Here is an 18,684-nt window from a genome sequence, read left to right as displayed (position 1 = left end):
ATGGCCGCGCGAAAAAAAAAGACGCCAATTTCCGGCATTGTCTTTTACTAAGGTACCTGCATGCCAAATGTCAAGCGTCTAACTTAAGCGGTTTAGATTTTTCACACAAAAGGATTTTCCCGATAATTCCCGGTCCCTTGTGAATTTCGGGAATTCCATGTTGTAACTGAGCTTTAAGTTTATTAAGGTACCTACTTACTTACATGCCAAAAGACAATGCCGGAAATTGGCGTCTTTGTTTTTCGCGCGGCCATCGACCAAACCTTGTTTTTTGATTACAAAATAGTGTAATAAACCGAACTTACTATGATATGTATACCTCTAAACTCAGTCTGAACTGAGTTACGAGCATTAGAAGTTTGATGATTTTGCATACTAGATTTGCTTTTTGCGCGCAAGTTTTGTAAGAAATTGCAACAAAATAGTGACATTGTATATGTAAACAAACAATACCATCCATTAGAGGCTCCACACATCAGTATGCAGCAGAATCAGCGCAATAAATAAATAGCGCAATATTTTGTTGCAATTTCTTACAAAACTTGCGCGCAAAAAGCAAATCTAGTATGAAAATCATCAAACTTTTAATGCTCGTAACTCAGTTCAGACTGAGTTTAGAGGTATACATGCCATAGTAAGTTTGGTTTATTACACTATTCTGTAATCAAAAAACAAAGTTTGGTCGATGGCCGCGCGAAAAAAAAAAGACGCCACCTTCCATACAAAACCTGGCATTGCCATTTCAAGCATCTAACTTAAGCGGTTGAGATTTTTCATACAAAAGGATTTTCCCGCGAATTCCCGTTTCTCGTGGGAATTTCGGGAATTGCATGTTGTAACTAAGCTTTAAGTTTACTAAGGTACCTACACACCAAATTCCAAGCGTCTAACTTATGCGGTTTAGATTTTTCATACAAATGTTTTTCCCGCTAACTCCCTTTCCCGTGGGAATTTTGCAATATCCTGTTGTAACTAAGGTACCTACATGCCAAATTTCAAGCGTCAAACTTAAGCAGTTTAGATTTTTCATACTAATTCTTGTTCCCGGTATACTATCACCTGCCCAGAAGTATCCGTCGAGTAGTTTTTGTTTCTATAAGGAATATACAGACGGACCGACAGACAGACAGGCAAAAATTTTACTGATTGCATTTTTGGCATCAGTATCGATCACTAATTACCCCCTGATAGTTATTTTGAAAATATGTATATTTCATGTACAGAATTGACCTCTCTACAGATTTATTAAAAGTAGGTATAGACATAAAGTTTCGAATACATGCCTCAAAAACTTCCTTATTTAAGGACCTATTTTGAAAACTTAAAATAATTTATGAAAAATTTCAATGCACGAGCACGCGTTTGCGAAACCAAAACCATTTGTTTGTTATTGACTGACGATGTTGCCATTCCGCCGGCTGGCTCGCGTGGCGCGCCGCAGCGCCCGGCGCGCGCTGGCAACAACGCTTTAAGTAACGAAAAAAGTATCGATACTTTTAACGTTAATTTGTTAACGTTATTAAACTGGATTCGATACCACACTACCGTTACTTGTGTTACCGTTAAAATTTTACCTTTATGAAATTACCGTTATTTAACGATTAATAAAGTTAAATTTGGTATCGTTAACAAGCCCTGAATAATACAATATTCGTGTCAATAAGGCCTGGTTACCACCAAGGCGAAGCGGGAGCTGCGTGGAGCGGAGAGAAGGAAATAATGAAAACAATGAGGGCTATCGTTTTTACACTTAACAGATGGCACCCCTGGCGATTGACAGGACCTTACTCTACAGTGGCGCCATCTTCATGAGTACAAAATGCGATAGTCCTCCTACCACTTTAGCACTCACCAGTTGGTGCCACTGTCTTCGCTACTAGCAAGTGACAGGACCTTACTCTACAGTGGCGCTAACTGGTGAGCGCTAAAACGATAGCCCTCATTGAGAGAGACGTTGAAATAATGAAAGAATAAAGAAAACTGAGGCTGACAATAGTGACTGAGTTTCTTGCGCTGCTTCTTCTCAGCACTGGCCCATTTATTGTCCCGAAGCAATGGTAGGGTTAAAACTGGGACGTGTAAAAGTGCTTTTTAAAATCCTACTTGCATAAATAAATGAGTTTCATGAGTTTTTTATGAGTTGGTTATCCAAGACAGTTTTCTGCTGCTCCGCTCCGCTTTGGTGGAATGAAACTGGACCTTAGGCTAGCTTGCGCCACCTTACTTTAACCGTAACTATAACCACCGGTGATTTTTGTGTGGAGTTTGACAAGTTAAAGAAAGATGGTGCAACCCAGCTAAGTTTGTGTTTTAACCGGATCCACTGCTGGACAAAGGCCTCCCCCAATGATTTCCACATCGACCGGTTGGTAGCGGCCTGCATCCAGCGCCTTCCTGCTACGTTTATGAGGTCGTCGGTCCACCGAACGGACGCCACACGCTGCGTTTTCTGGCCCGTGGTCTCCACTCCTGAATTAAATAAATTTTATCTTGTTACAGTAACAACAATGGAAGAATCATCGCTCCACGAAATGGCGTGCGAAAACAAAATGGACGCCGCGAGCCACATGCTACCCAAATGTCAGACCGCCATCTTGAAAAGTGACAGTTTACTTTATTTGAACATGACGTTAAGTGCTGTGCGGTCTCTAGTGATTTATTTGCACGAACATAGTTCGGTGATTTTCGCATCTGTGATATTAGTGATAGTTTTGTATGTGATGTATAAGTGTTACTGGAACCCAGTGTTTTATAGTAAGGTAAGCAAGCATTTACTAATACCTACCTACTCATCATCATCATCATTTTAGTCACAGGACGTCCACTGCTGAAAATTTATGTTCAGCAGTGGACGTCCTGTGGCTGTAATGATGATGATGAATGATGATACCATTTAGCTAATAAATAAATAATAGTCCCGTGTACCTCTCGTGGTAAGCTAAACATGCTTGTGGTACGAGTTGGTTCACCACAAGCGCTTCTAGTTCGTTTGTTTCATCCAAATGACGTCCACTGCTGGACAAATGCCTCCCCAAGGATTTCCTTCAGTCCTATACTGCCCGCTTGGTCAACTTCTCGCGACCTTCACCAGATCGTCGGTCCACCTAATGGGGCCACACTACGTCTTCCGGTCCGTTGTCACCAATTGAGAACTTTTATCATTTTAAAATTTTTTACTAGCTATCCGCCCGCGGCTTCGCCCGGGGTTTTCCCGGAAATTGAATGAATTTTTCTCGCCGTAAAAACCATCCTTGGACTTCCAACGAACATTAAAAAAAAGAATTGGTAAAATTGGTCCGGACTTCGGACGTTGTTGAGTTATGCGCTTTACCAACACATTTTGCGATTCATTTTTATAATATAGATTTGTTATTATTACAGGAGTTAACAGACATAGGCTTCGAGCACATAAGACCCGGGCCGGACAGACCCGCGAGAGTGGCGCGGGCGCAGCTCGCTCGTAAGCTGGGGTACAAGATACCCCCGCCGTATCCTAATGGGTGGTTCGCGGTGGCTGAGAGTAGCGAGTTGAGGGTTGGGGGCGTTCTCGCAATGGATGTCTTGGGTAAGTATTTTAATTAAATAATAACCCTACTTCTGGCGCAGTCGGGTAAAAAAAACATGTAGAGCTGGGGTACAAGATACCCCCGCCGTATCCCAACGGGTGGTTTGCGGTGGCTGAGAGTACCGAGTTGAGGGTTGGGGGCGTTCTGGCTGTGGATGTGTTGGGTTATATTTCATCATCATCATTTCAGCCATAGGACGTTCACTGCTGAACATTATAGGCCTCCCCCAATGATTTCCACAACGGCCGGTTGGTGGCGGCCTGATTCCAGCGTCTTCCTACTACCTTTATGAGGTCGTCGGTCCACCTTGTGGGTGGACGTCCTACTCTGCGCTTTCCAGTACGTGGTCTCCACTCCAGAACCTTGCTGCCCCATCGGCCGTCAGTTCTGCGTACTCTACTTCTGGCGCAGTCGGGTAAAAAACAGGTAGGGCCTTATTACTTATTGCCTTCACAAAAAGAAGGACATGAAAACATATTTATTCAGTTTAGACCACAAGTGGCACTTATGAACGTCAAACCTATAGTACCTAAATAATAAAAAAGAAAAGGTAGCCCTTATGGGGCACTTAACATGTCTCCTTATCTTTTGGGCCCTACCAGCGCTTCGAGACAAACATATGGCAAGTGCTGAGAAGAAACGCCGGAACAAACTCAGTCACCTCTAATTGCCAAGAATAAATTATCTAACGGTAAGAAGAATAACCAAATAGTGACTCTACGAACATGATGTTCAAGATAGAACAAAATGGCGGCGCATGATTGGGAAAGCCGACCGCACGAAACGGGATCCGGCGAGGCAGAAGAAGAGGGCCTTATTGCAAAATAAATGGGCATTGAACACTTAAGTAATTTAAATTGCCGTTTAGTATGGAAATGTCATTTTAAACCCGTGTTTAGCTTTTTTATAAAGCTCATTAATTTCAATATCGACAGAAACACACCCTCAGTACCTTCAGTACGAAAAGGGATTCACTGATCGCCTTTCGCGAGCTGTCATCGCCTTCCACGCGCTGTCAACCGCGAGACGACGCGTTTACGTTACGGTGCGAGTGTCAGAGTGTACTCTAATAACTTAAAAGTAAAAGTAAAAGTAAAAGTAAACTTATTTTAAACTAATATTAACCTTATTTTCAGGTCAGAACCTCTGCCTCTTCCGGGGTGAAGACGGCGTCGCTCGCTGTGTAGACGCCTACTGCCCCCACTTGGGGGCAAATCTAGCGATAGGGGGGGCTGTCACCGGCAACTGCATCCAATGCCCCTTCCACAAGTGGACTTTTGGCCCTGACGGCGTTTGCAAGAGCGTGCCGGGAGTTGAAAAAGGTAATATTTAGATTTGAGACTACCCTTTTTGACGGCTGATAGTTTGGTACATTGCTTGTAGAAGAGACCCCGCAATAAGACTCGCGGCAGAGGAATGAAAAAATATGGACAGATGACATCCGGAAAGAAGCTGGAATAAACTGGATGCAAGTGGCCAGAGACAGAAGTCAGTGGATGGTTGAAGAGGAGGCCTAATCTATGTTCGAAGACGAACCCCAAAAACTGTTATAGTTAGATAGACATCCGCCTCTGTGGTCTAAAACGCAGAGGTCCCGCCGGGTTTGGTTCCCAGTGGGGGCAGATTTTTTTGTTCGATTTGGCTGGTGGTAGGGCTTGTTCTAAGTCCGCCTGGCTAGCTACCACCATCTTACCTAAGTCTGTTGCCATAACATCAATGTTAACAGCATTGTTGTGTTCCGTCAGTTAGAGGTAAGATAGTCAGTTCCTCCGTGATTGAGGATTCCGGGTGAAGCTCGCTTCCACCTTCGGCCTGATCATCACTTACCATTAGGTGAGATACAGGCCAAGAGCTTCCTCGTTGTGGATAAAAAAAGATAGATTTTGGTAAGACGCCTACTGCCCCCACTTGGGGGCAAATCTAACCATAGGTGGGGCTGTCACCGGCAACTGCATACAGTGCCCCTTCCACAAGTGGACTTTTGGCCCTGATGGCGTTTGTAAGAGTGTGCCGGGAGTTGAAAAAGGTAATATTTAGATTTGAGACTACCCTTTATGTCTGCCGATAGTTTGGTACCTTGCTTGTAGTTGAGCCCCCGCAATAACACCCGCGGCAAAGAAATACAGCCTAAAAGAAGAAAAAAGCTGGAATAAACTGATTACAGACTTTTGTAGGCGGATAGTTTGGTACCTTGCTTGTAATGGAGACCCCGCAATAACACCCGCGGCAAAGAAATACAGCCTAAAAGAAGAAAAAAGCTGGAATAAACTGGATGCAAGTGGCCAGGGACAGAAGTCAGTGGAAGGTTGAAGGTTGAAGAGGAGGCCTATGTTCGAAGACGAACCCCAAAAGCTGTTGTAGATAGATAGAGTATAAAAAATCTGCGACCACTGAGAGAATGCATTCCAGACTGCTCAATACAACCAATAAATAATCTTGACTGGAGGAGGGGGCGCGGAATTTTTATTATGGTCGATAGGGGGCGCGTCTCAAATAAGTTTGGGAACCAATGAGATAGATAAAGTTTGGTAAGACGCCTACTGTCCCCACTTGGGAGCAAATCTAACCATAGGTGGGGCTGTCACCGGCAACTGCATACAGTACCCCTTTCACAAGTGGACTTTTGGCCCTGTTGGCGTTTGTAAGAGTGTGCCGGGAGTTGAAAAAGGTAATATTTAGATTTTAGACTACCCTTTATGTCGGCCGATAGTTTGGTACATTGCTTGTAGAAGAGACCCCGCAATAACACCCGTGGCAGAGGATGAACGCCTAAAAGATGGACAGACGAGATCTAGAAACAAGCTAGATTAAACTGGATGCAAGTGGCCAGGGACAGAAGTCAGAGGATGGTTGGGTTGAAGAGGAGGCCTATGTTCGAAGACGAACCCCAAAATCTGTTGTAGATAGATAGTTTTAAGACGCGTTTTGTCCCATCTTGGGGCAAATCTAGCCATAGGGGGGGGGGGGGGGGCATGCTCTTAACATTGTTGTTAAAATAAGGCAGTGGTAGCTAGTTAAGAGGACTTGAAACAAGCCCACTAACCAAACCGAGCAGAAATTTTTTCCCGCACTGCTGTGACCTCTGAGTCTGAAACAGGTGTTCTTCCTGCCTACTAGACCTCAGAGGCAATCGCCTATGGGCATTTCTACGGGGACGACCGATCGACCTACTGGGGCGAAAAAAGTACCTTTAAAATTGAAGTACGAACTTGGAAAAAATCACACGTATTTATAGGACTCTTGACTTGATGGAGAGCATATTTAGAAGACCGCCAGGTTTTACATCTTTCCTTAAAAAAATCCGAAAGTTCAAAAACGGGCGAAATTTGGCCTAAAATGGAGTGTCCGGTTTCCAGAATTTACTCGTTTTTGCTTCATAACTTTTGAAATAATAACTTCCCCATTATGATACCCACATTCACAGAACAAGGGATAGTTAATAAAGCCATATAAATGAGTTTATTTATTGTAAGTCCTTGGGTTTTAATACAGTAACACATTTAAATTTTGTCCGACGTGTGTGCCTCAATTCCGTGATTTTTACTTTTGTGCTCCTATATCACTAACTACGCACAGTATGAACACCCACGACTGATTCCCATAAACTAGCAGTTGCACTCGAGTGGTCGAGCAGTATAGAAGAAGGATCTGTCGCTTTGAGGAGCATTTTTCAGAGGTTTGAAATCACTCAGAATTTTTGGTCACTGGTCATTTCTCAAACCGGTGTGCGACATTAATAATGTTCATGAAGTATTTAATGAGATTACTGGTGAATTAATTAAGTATTTAACTGATATCTGCCATTACGTTTGGTAGAAATTGTTGAAATTTATAATATTTTCGAGTAATTTGATGAAATGTGATTTTTCCTCAATTCCGTGGATCTCAATTCCGCGGAATATGGGGCATCGAATTGAGAAAACATGTACACCGAATTGATATTAAATGAAAATTAGAGACTTTTATTGTGTTATAAATTGTTTGTGTATCTTAAAAAAATAATGAAATCAATAGAGCATAATAATAGGGTGAACTACCAATCATTGGACCGTACTAGTCATTGGACAGAAGACAGTAAAACTTATTTTTTGAGGTTTCATTAAAAAGAATACACTGCTATTGCTATCTTATCCAAATAATTCTTCCAGGTTCTTCCCTCGACCTTCACCAGATCGTCGGTCTACCTAGTGGGGGGCCTGCTCACTGGTCCGTGGTTTCCACTCGACAACTTTTCAGTCCCAACAACCATTATCTGTACGCGCTATGTGCTCCGCCCACTGCTACTTGATTTATGCAATTCTGCGGGCTATGCCGGTCACTTTGGTTCTCTTGCCGATATTCACATTTCTGATTCTTATTAGGCTCATAGAAAGCGACCACGTTTCACATCCATACACCATCACTGGCAACACACACTGGTCGAAGACTTGTCTTAAGACACAGCGGTATTTCAGACGTAATAGCGAAGCCTCTTTCTTAAAGTTTGACCTAACTATCTGGACTCTTGTCCCAGGTATACACAATTGTCAACAACTTCGAGTGTAGTCTCCAACCTTCAGAGGAGTGGGTGCAACACACACATTTGACATGATTTTTGTCTTGTCCATGTTCATTTTGAGACCCACTTGTTAAGAGGCTCTGCGGAGGCCATCGAGCATTGTGCTTAGATCTTCCAAGGTCTCAGCCATGACTCCGATATCGTACGCGATATCGCGACTCCTTGGTCTTCTGTATAATCTGCCGTAGCGTACCTGTGTGTGTACCATAATACTAAAGCCTTTTCGGAAACAAGCTTGTTTGGAAGACTGGAAGTCGTCGAGTCTGCGAGCGAGGTGATTCGTAAGGACTCTCGAAAACAGCTTGTAAACACGCCTCATAAGTGAGATGAGTCTATAATGCTATCACCACACCTCTATGCCATGCCGAAGGCATTTTTTCTTCGAGAATGACGGAATTGAACTGCTTCTGTAGAGCCTTTAGTACCGGCGAAGCTCAGCCATGATGCCGTAACACCCGGTGCCTTGTTGTATTTCAGCTGTTTGAGAGCCATTTTAATCGTGTACAAACTGACGTCCAATATATCTTCGGTATAGTGTCAGGTCAATCTAGCTCTTGGGTCTTGCAATATTTGTTTATGTTTAAGGTTGAGAATAAATAAACAAAGAGACCCTGTGTTATGTATTTATTTGTTTTATTTAAATAAAATTAAAATAATATAATTATAAAAATTAAGAATTAAATTATAGTTCCTTATTAAAAAATTAAACATATTGATTAGGATTTTTGTTTTATTCCATTGGTATTTCAGACACATAAACCTAAAATGAACCATCTAACTAATAGACCAGCAGTCAGATATCAAAACGTTTTAAGTATTTATTATATTGATTATTGAAATACATTAGGTATTTCTTCATAATGTCATCAGTTCTAAGTTTGCGGAGCGATTTTTATATTTGGAGATTCATTTCTCAATTACGTGATTCATTTTCTCAATTCGGTGCTCTCTCAATTCGGTGTTTAACTTTTCTCATAAACCACTTTACAATATTTAGTGACAATGCTATTTTTACATTCAGAATGGAGTAAAATTTATTTTTTTGTATTGAAACTACTTAAAAAACTAAATATAAATTTTAGCACCGAATTGAGAAAAAATACGCCGTGCTGTAGAAATGCCCCTATACCTATAATAATAATGATTATAATAATGATTTATTTATTTCTCACACAAAAATACAGGATACAATACATTAAAGAAAACTCATTACTTAATGAGTGTGTGAGACCGGAGCCTGAGCTAGGTAAATGAATACCTGTGTTACAGGTCACTCGTTCGCTATCGTCCACTACCGGACGACATTGTGAGGCTTACCACTCGCTGGACCGATGATTTAATGAAGGTCACAGGACTGGTCGTTGTGGAAATCCTTGGGGGAGGCCTTTGTCCAGCAGGACCTCATTTGGCTAACGAAGTATACTTTATCTTACAGCTCCTCGCGGCGTCGCCGTCAAGTCCTGGCAGACCTGCGAAGCTGACGGAGCCGTGTGGATCTGGCACGACGCTGATGGCAGAGAGCCACAGTGGAGCATGGACTACAGTCCTGGACACTGGGCGTATAGAGGCCGGAACGAGTTCGTGGTCAGCGCGCATATACAGGTTAGTTACGAAAACTTGAGCTGAAAGATCTCTTCTGAAGTTTCCTGTTGAATAAAATAAGACTCCCGCAGATTTCAGACTTATTCGGCCGATAGAAGCTTCTAATTTGCATCAGAAACCCACCGATACGAAATCGGTGTACTAATATATTCCCATACGGGACTATTCCCACCTCTCGTTCCCACCACTGCAACTCCTGTGTAGCCAGGATCTACAGCATGAGTGGTTCCCAAACTTATTTGGTCTACTGCCCACTTTGAGAATAAATTATTTTTAGCGCCCCCCATTTTTGTAGTCAAGAGTCGAGCTCAGTCGATGTTTAAGAGTCCTCTTAGTAGATGACGCCTACCAAGCCTCTACACAACGTCCCGATTTTTCTGGGTCTCTTACCGCCCCCCTTTAAGCCTGCAGTTTGGGAAAGACTATTCTCCAGCTTGACCGCCATAAAAACTCAACCAATGAAGGTAGGTAATGTACTCCCATAGTGATTAAAGCTCATAGCAGACTTATAAACTCCCCCCCATTAAGTGGGTGCGTGTTGGGTCCCGCCGTGTAGGGCGGGACGTCCGCGGAAGGCGCCTTGGTCGTTTCTAGTACCCAAGGCGCGACCACTATGCGGGAGAGGGAACACCCCAGGTTTTTAGTGGGTTCGAGCCCCACTTAACCTGCCGTCCCCCGGCGGTAGGTATGAATAGGCCATTTTCCTGGGTAAAAAAAAAAAGACATAAACTCGGAAAGGGATCAACACCGTATCGCCTTACGCGAGCTGTCATCCCCTTTCGCGCGCTGTCAACCGCGAGGTATATTGTGGTAACGAAGGACAACTACGGAACCCTACACTGTGCGTGGCACGACACACACTTGTTATACGTTATTTATAATTTATGCGGTTGGAAGCTTGGAAGCATATTTCTTAATGTTTTCTTAGCTTTTGTATTTTAAATATTTTTTGCATTATTTGTGTAATTTTTGTTTCTGTCTTTCTTTTTAAAGCTAATTTTTTTTTCTTCCAGGAAATCCCAGAGAATGGAGCAGACGTGGCCCACTTGAACGCGGTTCATTCCCCATCAGTGGTCACTGGGCTGGCGGAGAAATATCCCTTCCTTCTTAACATTATTGGTAAGAAACAAACAAGCATCACGTGTTTACACTACTGTGACAACAGATGGCGTTGTACGCTTTTAAGTCGCGGTATCACCACGGCTTCGGTCGAAGGTGGAAACGAGCATCAACCGGAATCCTCAGTAACAGGGGATATGTCTAAGTATCTTACCTCCAACTACTTACTGAAAATAAAAATATTTTTACAGCTGATGTTGTCCCGAAGTGGTGTTAGGGCAAGCTATGGGACGTATATAAGTGTCTTGAAAATACCTACATACTAGCGCATAGCTGAGTCAGTGGCCAAGGTTTGGGAGCAGCACTAAAGGGTGACATAATACGGGGATAAGGGATTTAAGACACTATTTAAATCAAATATGTAATTGCTCAATGAATAATAAATAAAATAAAATATGACGTGGCAGATGAATACAAGTCCGAAGGTCTCGCTGACGTTTGACGTCACAAAATCACCGCCTCGTGCCGATCCCATACCCCAGACAGTACTTATTATTATTCTGTGCCCAGACACTGAGTCAGATACGCGCCAGACCCATGATAAATAATTTGTATTTCCTCCAACCCTCATAAAGCTGGAAGGCGCTGGATGCAGGCCGCTACCAACCGGGCAATATGGAAATCATTGGGGGAGGCCTATGTTCAGCAGCGGACATCTTAACGGGACTATTCCCACCTCTCGTTCCCACCACTGCAAATCCTGTGTAGCCCGGATCTACAGCTTGACCGCCATAAAAACCCAACCAATGAAGGTCAAGTTTGTCGCGGAGGAAAGTGAAACTGTCATATGACCCGCAACGAAATTAATCAGAAGAACATAGGAGGAGTTCGAAATTAAGGTTCGACTTCCCTCCATTGCAAAGCGAATGACAGGTGACAAACAAAGGTTTGATGATGATGATATTATTATCTTTTTTCAGGAAGCCACGTCTGGTCAGCCACCTGGAATAAGGGAGAAGGCCACATCGCAGACCTGACCCTCACCCATGACTATAAAATCATGAAGTGCAACCTCTTTCATATAGATGTCACTGTACAACAGGTAAGTGAAGTTTGCGATTTTTTGGCGGGAAAGTTTTAAGTACGCCCGTACTCACAAACGATGCTTGCTTAAAGTGAAGCAGCAAATCGAACGCACAGCGTTGAATAGAGCTCTGTGATTGGTTCGTGCGTCACTCAGACCTCATGTTTGTGAATACGGACGTTAGTTAACATCAGTACTTAAGTGCACAACTCTCTCTAATTTACCAGCGAATGAATCCATCTATGTTATTTACTTTTTTCTTCTCAGCACTTGCCATATGTTTGTCTCGAAGCGCTGGTAGGGCCCAAAAGATAAGGAGACATGTAAAGTGCCCCATAAGGGCTACCTTTTCCTTTTTTATTATTTTATACAGGGTGTCCCGTAATGCAACGTCAAGCCGGAACTGGGTGTTGAGGTAAGTTATGCTGGTTATCAAAAAAATATAAAAAAAAATCTATGTGTCATTTTGTCAAAATAATAGGCATTTAAAAAAAAACAAAAAAATCTACTCCCGGTGACGATCCTTTTACTCGTGTTGCCACAAATCTTCACTTTTTCCACATTTTTTTTTTTGTTATGTAACCCTGAATAATGCTTCTCTAAATTGTTATCAAAATTACAAAAACAGCTGCTCCAGCTTGGATGAAAAAAATACATTACTCCCAAAAAATTTTTCAAAATAAAAATTTTGCCTAGTTTAAACTGACTATACTGGAAAAAAATTGTACTACGCGAGTGTGGCAAGTGACGTCATAATTTGGCGCATTTAGTAAAGATTCCAAAATGGTATAACACTTAGTAAATTCTTGCTGTAATTGTCGACAATTTTTGGTTTTTTGGAAATAATCCCGTTTTTAACGGGAATTTTCCCGTTGCGAAATCGTGTTATTTGCTGATGACACATCTTTGATTTTTAATATCGATAGAAGTAAAAATAACTTTGACGATGTAAATAATGCACTAACAAGAGTTTTAAGTTGGTTCACTACAAATAATTTACAACTCAATGCAAAGAAAACAAAATGTATAAAATTCTCTTTGCCTAACGTAAACACAGTTAGTACACAAATAGAACTTAATAATAATGCAATCGATCTGGTAGACTCTACTGTATTTCTGGGAATTACCCTGGATTCAAAACTCCAGTGGGGCCCCCATATAGAAACTCTGGCGGGAAAGCTCAGCTCAGCGGCTTTTGCAATAAAAAGGATACGGTCATTAACCGATGTTTCAACAGCTCGCTTAGTCTACTTTAGCTACTTTCATAGCCTAATGTCATATGGAATCATGCTATGGGGCAAAGCTGCAGATTTTGAAACAATATTTATTTTGCAAAAACGTGCGATAAGATACTTGTATAAAATGAAAGCAAGAGCATCCCTTAGAGAATTGTTTAAAGAAATTGGCATTCTCACGGCCGCTTCACAATACATCTTAAACTGTATTCTATTTATTCAAAAAAATATTACTGAATTCAAAAAGAAAAGTGATATTCACCAAATTAACACTAGAAATAAAAATAAATTGGCTATACCCGCTTTTAGACTTAATAAAGTGTTTGCTACTTTTATGGGACAAGGTATCCATTTTTATAACAAAGTCCCTGATAAATATAAAGAGCTACCGTATAATAAATTTAAAGATATAGTTAAAGATCACATGCTTAAAAAAGCCTATTATACAACTCGAGATTTTCTTAATGATAAGTCATCCTGGGAGTAGGATTATGGTCCTCTCATGCTCGCACTAAAAAGAATTAAAATGAAAAGTAATGTATAAACTAATAATAATTTCTCAAATGTTATAGTGTCATGCTTCTCAATCTGGACTGTTACTTAGCTTTATTATTAGTTTTTTTTTTAAAGAGATAACTTGGAATTGTCATTCTCACTAAAATGTCTCTGGGGTGGTGGCGTAGTGAGGCGGGTCGTTACATTCCCTCTAATATGGTCGAGTGAAGCGATGGCTGGTTCACTCGTCATGTCTGTGAACAGGCGCTGCTTTCGGGGACTGGTCAATCCAAGTTATTCAAATTTATGTATGCGAGTCATTTCTACTAGTATCTTAATATGTAAGTCTAGAAATTAGCACGTCACTACCTTGTTTAATATACCACGCAATCTTGTATACCCATTCTTATAAGATACACCATACAAGAATGCATGGTAAATTCAGTGAACTGCTCCTGAATCGAATGTACCTACTACTACTATTTCTATATTTATATTAACCGGCAGACAGTGGTGACTGAGTTTGTTGCGGCGCTTCTTCTCAGCACTTGCCAAATGTTGGTCTCGAAGCGCTGGTAGGGTAAAAAGATTATGAGACATGTAGAGGCTCCTTAAGAGCAAAATGACGATTTGTAAGAACTATTTATTAGTCCAAACAAATAAAGAAATTTTGACTTTGACTTTGACTTTAACTTTATCTACCTTGGTTAAACATTATTATTCTAATGTGCCCAAAATTCAAGTTTCTGGCTTAAGTGAGGTGGAGAAGCCATTTTAAAAGGTATGAGCGGAACGGAGAGGGCCATCTTACCAAGCAGGGATATAATGGATATCCGTAACCGTAACCGAAACTATCGGATATCCGAAATAAAAAAATATCAATAACCGTAACCGAAACTGATTCAAAAGTTACGGATAGTTTCGGATAAAGGCGGAGTCTTAAGGGTACAATTCCAAACTGCAAAACTCTATGAAATCTGCAGTATACACGCCGCAGCTGCAATGCCGCGCTGCCGATTTCATAGTTTTGCAGTTTGCGGTCTGCGGCACGTCTTGGAATTGTACCTTAAATCTTAATATTTGTTACCAACTTGTCTGGCATTCCCTGGCACCATCTAATACGCCAGCCTGTTTTACCTTTATCATACATAGGTTTCGTCTTAGTTGGTACATAAAGTAGCTATGTGGGTCACGCTGCATCTTGCTATTTGAATTATACCTACATTTTTGAAATTCTAATAATGTCGTAACCGAAATTATCCGAAACTTTCGGATAATCTAAAATGATTTCACATCCGTGACCGTAACCGAAACTGGTATAATATTATTCTAATATCCGTAACCGTATCCATAACCGAAACTTCTTATTATGCCTGTTACCAAGTACAAGTGCAGGCAGAGCAGGTAGTAACGGCGCGCGCACACGGGTGACGTTTGTCACAGTATGTCAACTACTAATTACTGTCATGGTGACAAATTTTCTGTGACTGACTGTACGGTAGTCAGTCACAGAAACTTGAATTTTGGGCACATTAGAATAATATTTTTTAACCAAGGTAGATAAAGTTAAAAACGGGATTATTTCCAAAAAAAACAAAAATTGTCGACAATTACAGCAAGAATTTACCAAGTGTTATGCCATTTTGGAATCCTTACTAAATGCACCAAATTATGACGTCACTTGCCATACTCGCGTAGTACAATTTTTTTTCAGTACAGTCAGTTTAAAAAAAGCAAAATTTTTATTTTGAATTTTTTTTTGGGAATAATGTATTTTTTTCATCCAAGTTGGAGCAGCTGGTTTTGTAACTTTGATAACAATTTAGAGAAGCATTATTCAGGGTTAAATAACAAAAAAAATTTTGGAAAAAGTGAAGATTTGTGGCAACACGAGTAAAAAGACCGTCACCGGGAGTAGATTTTTTATTTTTTTGTTAATGCCTATTATTTTGACAAAATGACACATAGATTTTTTTTTATATTTTTCTGATAACCAGCATAACTTGCCTCAACACCCAGTTCCGGCTTGACGTTACATTACGGGACACCCTGTATAATAATATTTTGACGTTCATAAGTGCCACTTGTGGTCTAAACTGAATAAATACTTTTGATTTTGATTTTTTTATACCTACTTACCTGTAACTTAACCGCACAGTAATGTAATCGATATGAAAATAATAACATTGTAAAGGGGTCATCCATAAAGTACGTCACACGTAAAGAGGGGGGGAGGGGGTCGACAAAGTGTGACATGGTGTGACAAGGGGGGTGGGAGGGGTCCTAAGTTTCGTGACATCACATTTCAAAATCTAATATATCTAGAGGTACTAATCGCGTAATTTGAAATATAAATTAAACTAAAAAATACACCCACCACTTAAGCACAACTCCGTCGAAGTCGAAAACCTAGGAGAGTCTTAATGGGCAACCAATGAAGCCATTAAATCAATAAAATCTTTTGTAGGAATTATTTCAGATTTAAAATCTAATTCTACTGGCCTATATTTAATGCCGCCAAATGCACCGTACCTCGCGCGTGATTTTATTGTTTCTATTTTTTTGTTAATTTAATAATTTTTCGATGTGAAATTGAAAAACATGTGACGTCACACTAGGGAGGGGGGGGTCTCAGAAATGTGACCGCCTGTGACAGGCACGGGGGAGGGGTCAAAAAATCATGAAATTCGTGTGACGTACTTTATGGATGGCCCCAAAAGCGTTTAGGTATTCCTCGAAGCGCACCCATTTTGAGGCGCACCCAATATGATTGTAGTCAGGGATGTTATGGATATCCGTAACCGTAACCGAAACTATCGGATATCCGAAATAAAAAACATACTTAACCGAAACCGATTAAAAAGTTTCGGATAAAGGCAAAGTCTAAATCTTAATATTTTTTTATATTTGTTAAGTATTTGTCTGGTATTCCCTGGCACCATCTAATATCATAGGTGTCGTTTCTATAATACAATTATAAATGCGAAAGTAACTGTCTGTCTGTCCGATTTTGATGAAATTTGGCATAGAGATAGTTTGAGTCCCGGGAAAGGACATAGGATAGTTTTTATCCCGATTTTTAAAACAAGGACGCGCCAAAAATTTTTTCTGTGACAGACAAAATTCCACGCGTGCGAAGCCGCTGGCGGAAAGCTAGTACCAACCTAATAAAATTGTGATTCTTCTTTCAGATAGGCCCAGGCTTCGTCCGCCTGTTCCTCAAGACTCCCCTCGGGCCCATACTGGTCTCCCAGTCGGTGACACCACTTGGTCCTCTCCTCCAGAAGGTGACTCATAGAGTCTTCTCACCTGCGTATAACGCACCGTGGGCAGCGCTCGTGGTGTACAATGAAGCCTACATGGTAAGTTAAGGTACTTGATACAAATAAGGCCTACCTAACTTTAAATGCTTATATTTCAATAAATATTAACGCTAATTAACAAAAACAAGGTTAATTAACTTCTTCCATCCTTTAATTTTAGCAAAATTACAAAAAATAACACAATTTTTAACTAAATCTATTCAAAATAAGCAAATTACGAAACCACTGATTTTGGCTTTATTAAATCACCTACACGGAATAAGGCCTACATGATTCAAATGCCTCTAGACCCTAAAATTGAGGTTGTATTAAACAAAATGCGGTCTTATAACATTAAACACGTCGATTTGTTTGCGTTATCAAAATTTTACATACCAAGTAAACAGAAATATACTGTATATCTCTAGATAAACTTAAATTCCACTTATTAAGAATTATACATAAATTATAGATAAAATTAAATATTCATAGTAACAAAGTAATGATTCCTTACCTAAATTGTAAAAAAAAAAGAAAAACAAACAATATTATTTTTTTGTATAGGGCTTATTAAAACACCGTGTTCGAATAAGGCCTATACATAAAACCTTTAAAATAACTCAGTTTGGGAACATCATTTAGTCTTGAATTTTTGTAAACAAAATAAGATCTCAATTTTTGTTAGAACCAGGGCATAAAAAGGCTTCTGAATCATCACTACGAACTCCTACACAATTTTTGTGATACCACCAAAAGCAGCCCTTTATGGTCGCATATCTGCTACATTGTCTTCGAGACAGGCATGATAATACCAGCTTTTATTCTCCTTTCCTTTAGAATTATACATACGGCTTTTTTTTCTTATTTTTAATTGGTTTTGTATTTTGTTTCTTTTTTTTACAGGTTTTGTAATTTTTTTCGACTCAGTTTTCTTTTTATTTTCTGTGCTGTTAGTAACATTCTTATTAAATAAATATTTAGTTACTCTTTGACTCATTTAGTTTAATGAATTTGTCCGTAATCAGGTGTTGACATAAATATCTAATATGGCCTACCATGCTGAAATAAGGCCTAGGCCTTATTAGATATCTCGCTCTTGTTGTCTTTAAAAATTTACAAATAATGCATCTATAGCCAGTAGTACAAATTAAGATAATTATTAGTTAGTAAGAAATATTTAGAAATGATTACTAAGAAAAGCTTAATCTAAAACAGCGTCATTTTACCGAAAATTGAAGATGAAATCGCCAGATTTTTATAAGAGAGCACGAAATCACCCACCACCTTAGAAGAACGCGTGCCAATTGGTGCTGGGATCGTGGATCGGGACGCTCTTGCTCTCTACCGGGTTATAGGGCATATGAGTACGTGTCCTTGAAGTATTATCCCGCTCGGATTTATTTATCTGTGTTTTCTGATGTATAGGCCTTATTAGAACGTAGGCCTTATTTGTATCAAGTACCTTAGATTGACTATGGTTTGACCGTTGTATGTTTTTATTATTGTCCTATTTTTAACACGAATCGTAAATTTCAACATTGAGCTTTCGGTGGGGTAAAATGTGCGTTTAATGAAACTATACCCAAATGAGTAACCGAGGACTAAAATCGATAGGTACTTTGACCATACATGGACCTTTCCTTAAAAAACTGACGACAAAAAGTGGAGTACCTCTAGCATAAACCACTTTCGTCTTCGAATCATTTGCGTTTTCGACAAAATTCGATACTAAACCTTCGAATTAAACGATAACGTGACAATTTTGATTCTCAAAATAAGTTTC

At 40.2% G+C, this 18,684-nt stretch overlaps 1 protein-coding gene and 1 long non-coding RNA gene across 2 annotated transcripts in view; both read left to right on the top strand.

Annotated features, from left to right (window-relative positions):
* LOC135085330 (uncharacterized) overlaps positions 1-18,684 on the top strand; it is a 271,536-nt gene that overhangs the window by 79,043 nt on the left and 173,809 nt on the right. The window lies entirely within an intron of this gene.
* Positions 1-18,684, top strand: part of LOC135085313 (cholesterol 7-desaturase nvd) — a 34,048-nt gene that overhangs the window by 13,522 nt on the left and 1,842 nt on the right. Inside the window, exons 2-8 of the mRNA XM_063980103.1 lie at positions 2,500-2,759; positions 3,382-3,565; positions 4,703-4,888; positions 9,560-9,726; positions 10,740-10,845; positions 11,766-11,887; positions 16,791-16,961. Coding sequence (XP_063836173.1) covers positions 2,508-2,759; positions 3,382-3,565; positions 4,703-4,888; positions 9,560-9,726; positions 10,740-10,845; positions 11,766-11,887; positions 16,791-16,961 — 1,188 coding nt within the window. The 5' untranslated portion in view covers positions 2,500-2,507. The remainder of the gene's footprint in view (positions 1-2,499; positions 2,760-3,381; positions 3,566-4,702; positions 4,889-9,559; positions 9,727-10,739; positions 10,846-11,765; positions 11,888-16,790; positions 16,962-18,684) is intronic.

The sequence above is a fragment of the Ostrinia nubilalis genome, chromosome 28 (assembly GCF_963855985.1).
Source record: "Ostrinia nubilalis chromosome 28, ilOstNubi1.1, whole genome shotgun sequence".
Taxonomy (NCBI): Eukaryota; Metazoa; Arthropoda; class Insecta; order Lepidoptera; family Crambidae; genus Ostrinia; species Ostrinia nubilalis.
The sequence above is the reverse complement of the archived record's forward strand: the minus strand, read 5'-3'. Positions and strand labels throughout refer to the sequence as shown.